At 38.3% G+C, this 6,514-nt stretch overlaps 1 protein-coding gene across 1 annotated transcript in view; it reads left to right on the plus strand.

The window, feature by feature from the left end:
* The window catches only part of LOC117518095 (afadin- and alpha-actinin-binding protein-like), a 29,101-nt gene extending 23,796 nt beyond the window's left edge, over positions 1 to 5,305 (plus strand). Inside the window, exon 12 of the mRNA XM_034179157.1 lies at positions 5,094 to 5,305. Coding sequence (XP_034035048.1) covers positions 5,094 to 5,305 — 212 coding nt within the window. The remainder of the gene's footprint in view (positions 1 to 5,093) is intronic.
* Positions 5,306 to 6,514: the final 1,209 nt, after the last annotated feature.

Raw genomic sequence — 6,514 nt, forward strand, 5'->3', positions numbered from 1 at the left:
CATCTATATATTAAAAGCGAAGTGGCGTCTGTGTATGTGTATGCGTGCATGAATTTTTTTTTTAGTAAGTTCAATTTAAGTACATAATATACTGTAGATCCCTCGTTTATCGCCGGGAGTTACGTTACTACAAATAACCCGCAATAGGCGAAATCCGTGAAGTAGTCAGCGTTTTTTTCTTTACAATTATTATAGATGTTTTAAGGCTGTAAAACCCCTCACTACACACTTTATACACTTTTCTCAAACAGGCATTAACATTTTCTCACTTTTCTCTCCTGTGTAAACACTCTTTTTCTTCTGGTCGAGAAGATTATAAACAGACACACGCAAAACACAATGCGTGTGCTCTCCCTTCACTCACTGCCTCCGGGGGTACGGATGCGGGACCCGCAAAGAATCCAAGTCATGGCCACGGAGCTCTGTGGCTGCGGTTACCGAGACCATGCAGCGGGCGCTGCGGATTTTTCCGCAAGAAGTCTATCCTTGCTGGCTGCTGGAGGGCTCCGCATCAAAACAGCGAGCGTAGTCTCTGGACCTGTTGCTGGAGTTGTCTGCAGCTCTGCACAGCAGACAGGGGGGCAGCGTGAGTGGCCCACTGCGGCGCTTACCGAGCCCACAGACTCAGTAAGTACATCGGAGGCAGTGAGAGCAATCGCGGTGCTGCGACCGGCCCGCCTGATAAGGACGCAGAACACAATGCGCTGTTTAAAAAAAAAAGAAAAGAAGCAGCATGCAAAATTGCACTTTAAAAAAAAAATCTGCAAAACTGCGAGGCCGCGAAAGGTGAACCGCGTTTAGCGAGGGACCACTGTATATTAAAATACATTGATGACAAGAAAGTGAAAACACTCATTTCCATTGTAAAAGTAAGTCCCTGTGACTGCCCCCTTGTTTACACTCGGGGTCACCACAGCAAATCCGAGGTGGATCTGCATGTTGAATTAGCACAAGTTTTACATTGGTTTCCCTTTCTGATGCAACTCCACATTACATGGAGAAATGTGGGAGGAGTGAGGTTTGAACGGGAACCTTGGTCCATTTAAAAAAATTAAATGACAAAATAGAAGTAAAAATATAACAATATAATAATAATAATAATAATTATTATTATTATTATTATTATTATTATTATAGTGCGTATATGATAACAAGAAGCTAAACAATTTATAAATACATTAGACAGTAAATTACCATTAAAAAATTATGTAATTAACAGGAAATAAAAGTGTTGAATTCTTCCTCTAAAAACTGTTGCGGGCTAATGACCAAGGTTCTAAAGACATTCTGGACTTACACGCAATTCCAACTCCTAGAAACTTTGCATAATTTATTATCACCCTTGAAAAATGTCAGCTACTGACAGTAAATTTTGCAGAGTAAAATACACTCTACCAGGACTACATTTGGTCCCAGTCCAAAAACAGTTAAATATACTCTATCACAGCGCTAAATCAATTCTATCACAGGGTAAAATCAACTCTATCATGCTGTGAATGAGTCTTATTGGAGTTGAAAATGTGATTTGACAAGAGAGTAGAGCTGATTTCACTCTGTATAGAGTGTTTTTCTTTTATATATATATATATATATATATAGCGCCAAATCACAACAACAGTTGCCCCAAGGCGCTTTATATTGTAAGGCAAAAGCCATACAATAATTACAGAAAAACCCCAACGGTCAAAACGACCCCCTGTGAGCAAGCACTTGGCGACAGTGGGAAGGAAAAACTCCCTTTTAACAGGAAGAAACCTCCAGCAGAACCAGGCTCAGGGAGGGGCAGTCTTCTGCTGGGACTGGTTGGCACTGAGGGGAGAGAATCAGGAAAAAGACATGCTGTGGAAGACAGCAGAGATCAATCACTAATGATTAAATGCAGAGTGGTGCATACAGAGCAAAAAGAGAAAGAAACACTCAGTGCATCATGGGAACCCCCCAGCAGTCTAAGTCTATAGCAGCATAACTAAGGGATGGTTCAGAGTCACCTGATCCAGCCCTAACTATAGGCTTTTGCAAAAAGGAAAGTTTTAAGCCTAATCTTAAAAGTAGAGAGGGTGTCTGTCTCCCTGATCCGAATTGGGAGCTGGTTCCACAGGAGAGGAGCCTGAAAGCTGAAGGCTCTGCCTCCCATTCTACTCTTAAAAACCCTAGGAACTACAAGTAAGCCTGCAGTCTGAGAGCGAAGCACTCTATTGGGGTGATATGGTACTAAGAGGTCCCTAAGATAAGATGGGACCTGATTATTCAAAACCTTATAAGTAAGAAGAATAATTTTAAATTCTATTCTAGAATTAACAGGAAGCCAATGAAGAGAGGCCAATATGGGTGAAATATGCTCTCTCCTTCTAGTCCCCGTCAATACTCTAGCTGCAGCATTTTGAATTAACTGAAGGCTTTTCGGGGAACTTTTAGGACAACCTGATAATAATGAATTACAATAGTCCAGCCTAGAGGAAATACATGCATGAATTAGTTTTTCAGCATGACTCTGAGACAAGACCTTTCTAATTTTAGAGATATTGTGCAAATGTAAAAAGCAGTCCTACATATTTGCTTAATATGCGCATTGAAGGACATAACCTGATCAAAAATGACTCCAAGATTTCTCACAGTATTACTAGAGGTCAGGGTAATGCCATCCAGAGTAAGGATCTGGTTAGACACCATGTTTCTAAGATTTGTGGGGCCAAGTACAATAACTTCAGTTTTATCTGAATTTAAAAGCAGGAAATTAGAGGTCATCCATGTCTTTATGTCTGTAAGACATTCCTGCAGTTTAACTAATTGGTGTGTGTCTTCTGGCTTCATGGATAGATAAAGCTGGGTATCATCTGCGTAACAATGAAAATTTAAGCAATGCTTTCTAATAATACTGCCTAAGGGAAGCATGTATAAAGTGAATAAAATTGGTCCTAGCACAGAACCTTGTGGAACTCCATAATTAACCTTAGTCTGTGAAGAAGACTCCCCATTTACATGAACAAATTGTAATCTATTAGATAAATATGATTCAAACCACCGCAGCGCAGTGCCTTTAATACCTATGGCATGTTCTAATCTCTGTAATAAAATTTTATGGTCAACAGTATCAAAAGCAGCACTGAGGTCTAACAGGACAAGCACAGAGATGAATCCACTGTCTGAGGCCATAAGAAGATCATTTGTAACCTTCACTAATGCTGTTTCTGTACTATGATGAATTCTGAAACATGACTGAAACTCTTCAAATAGACCATTCCTCTGCAGATGATCAGTTAGCTGTTTTACAACTACCCTTTCGAGAATTTTTGAGAGAAAAGGAAGGTTGGAGATTGGCCTATAATTAGCTAAGATAGCTGGGTCAAGTGATGGCTTTTTAAGTAATGGTTTAATTAGTGCCACCTTAAAAGCCTGTGGTACATAGCCAACTAATAAAGATAGATTGATCATATTTAAGATCAAAGCATTAATTAATGGTAGGGCTTCCTTGAGCAGCCTGGTAGGAATGGTGTCTAATAGACATGTTGATGGTTTGGAGGAAGTGACTAATGAAAATAACTCAGAGAGAACAATCGGAGGGAAAGGGTCTAACCAAATACCAGCATTACTGAAAGCAGCCAAAGATAACGATATGTCTTTGGGATGGTTATGAGTAATTTTTTCTCTAATAGTTAAAATTTTATCAGCAAAGAAAGTCATGAAGTCATTACTAGTTAAAGTTAAAGGAATACTCGGCTCAATAGAGCTCTGACTCTTTGTCAGCCTGGCTACAGTGCTGAAAAGAAACCTGGGGTTGTTCTTATTTTCTTCAATTAGTGATGAGTAGTAAGATGTCCTAGCTTTACGGAGGGCTTTTTTTTAGAGCAACAGACTCTTTTTCCAGGCTAAATGAAGATCTTCTAAATTAGTGAGACGCCATTTCCTCTCCAACGTACGGGTTATTTGCTTTAAGCTGCAAGTTTGTGAGTTATACCACGGAATCAGGCACTTCTGATTTAAGGCTCTCTTTTTCAGAGGAGGTACAGCATCCAAAGTTGTGCTCAGTGAGGATGTAAAACTATTGACGAGATAATCTATCTCACTCACAGAGTTTAGGTAGCTACTCTGCACTGTGTTGGTATATGGCATTGGAGAACATAACAAAGAAGGAATCATATCCTTAAACCTAGTTACAGCGCTTTCCGAAAGACGTCTACTGTAATGAAACTTATTCCCCACTGCTGGGTAGTCCATTAAAGTAAATGTAAATGTTATTAAGAAATCATCAGACAGAAGGGGGTTTTCAGGGAATACTGTTAAGTCTTCAATTTCCATACCATAAGTCAGAACAAGATCTAAAGTATGATTAAAGTGGTGAGTGGACTCATTTACATTTTGAGAAAAGCCAATTGAGTCTAATAATAGATTAAATGCAGTGTTGAGGCTGTCATTCTCAGCATCTATGTGGATGTTAAAATTGCCCACTATAATTATCTTATCTGAGCTAAGCACTAAGTCAGACAAAAGGTCTGAAAATTCACAGAGAAACTCACAGTAACGATAGATAGATAGATAGATAGATAGATAGATAGATAGATAGATAGATAGATAGATAGATAGATAGATAGATAGATAGATAGATAGATAGATAGATAGATAGATAGATAGATAGATAGATAGATAGATAGATAGATAGATAGATAGATAGATAGATAGATAGATAGAACAAATAAAACTGGTTTTAACTCTATTTAACTCTATTTGGACTGGAACCAAATGTTATCCTGGCAGAGTATATTTTACTCTGCAAAATTTACTATGTATTTTATAAACCCTATAATCTAGAGCCTACAGATCCTCACGGGCAACACGCTAGTACTATTTTATTAGCATAAAATACTGTGCATTGGACCTTCTTAGAAATGCACTAATGAGTGATTTTTTCTTTCTTTCTGGTATTTGCTACATATATTTAAGGTGTTGAAAAATGTGTTAGCATGCACATTACTTCATAATTTATTTTTTTTTAATATTTGAGCTAATAATTCCTGTGGTTGTGAAATCCTTTATTACCTTGTTGTAGTTAGACCAGATCAAATGATTTCCTTCCATTAGTCATCTTATTGTTACAGCTGAAACAGAAGCAAGTGCAGCACTGGGTCCAGAAAAACTCATCACACACCAGCCCGATATGACTACCTACTCTTCCACACCCACATGTTCTGCACTCCTGCCACCAACCATGTCTCACCTGCATCATGTAATTCCCCTTGTCCCAGAAAACAGGTATTATAGCTTTACTTATCTACTGCTGCAAAAGTTTGGAAATATGCGGAAAATATGATATACCTCTATAATATTCCTCTAAATGAGATTATGTTTCTACCATCCAACTGTATTTTCTAGGTCACTTAAACCAAAGACAAATATGCCATGTGTGGAAGAATTAAACATCCTTTACAATGATGATGCCCAGAACATTGGAACAAAGGGAAAGATGGCAGCAGCATCATCCTCACTGGAAGAATGAACAAGCTCAATGTAAACCAAACAGTGTTATGTTCTGAGTCAAAAGAGTTGTTGGCTGCTAAGTGTCCAACATGACAAAAACTGTACAATGACAGCCATCATTATTATTAGTTGTGTGACTGAGAAAATGTGAAAATGTAATTGTTTTCCTTTGTGTTAATGTCTTATCAGATTATATCGACAATGCATGTATTTATTCTTACATAAGTCTTGCTTTGCAGAGTTGTGATATTTGACTTGTAGCATATTTTTGGTGGGGAAATAAGACATAAGATCAGTATTATCTTAGAACGCAAAATGTAGTTTTAATGTGGTAAGTATCACATTGTAACATGTCAAGCCCCACAACTGACGTGCATGGTGCAAAGAATAAGCACAAGTAGGCCTAGGACTGGCCCATAACAACAAATGATGTCATCGCCTAATTTGCGTAATTGGGTTTTTTTAATGTCAATGTCAATTTTATTTATATAGCACATTTACAACAACAGCAGCTGCCCAAAGTGCTTCACAGTAAAAACAATATCAAAAACCATACCACCAAAACAGAGCATTAAAATTCCAAAATATACAAAAACACATAAAACCAGACACACACAGCTTAAATTGTATTAAAAGCCAAAGCATAAAAATGAGTCTTAAGAACAGATTTAAAAGACTCTAGAGATGGAGCAGCTCTGATGTGCATAGGCAAACTGTTCCAGAGTTTAGGCGCAGCCACCGAAAAAGCCAGATCGCCTCAAGTTTTTAATCGAGATCTGGGCATATTTAATAACAGCTGGTAATAAATAATTGTTAATAAAACCACACACCATAAAAAACACAGCATTTTATTGAATCCCTCTTATTGAGTGGACAATACAAGTATGAACCGTCTGTTCCTCTGTAAATGACCCATGGTCATAGATGTACAGTCATGACATGAATCAAGCAGTGCGTTCTTATCATGGCCATATCTGCTGGCCCGGTGTGTCCTATGGGTGGCGAGCTGCAGGACAGACACTGCGTCATGTGAAACTGAGCT

Source organism: Thalassophryne amazonica, chromosome 10, assembly GCF_902500255.1.
Source record: "Thalassophryne amazonica chromosome 10, fThaAma1.1, whole genome shotgun sequence".
In the NCBI taxonomy this organism is placed as follows: Eukaryota; Metazoa; Chordata; class Actinopteri; order Batrachoidiformes; family Batrachoididae; genus Thalassophryne; species Thalassophryne amazonica.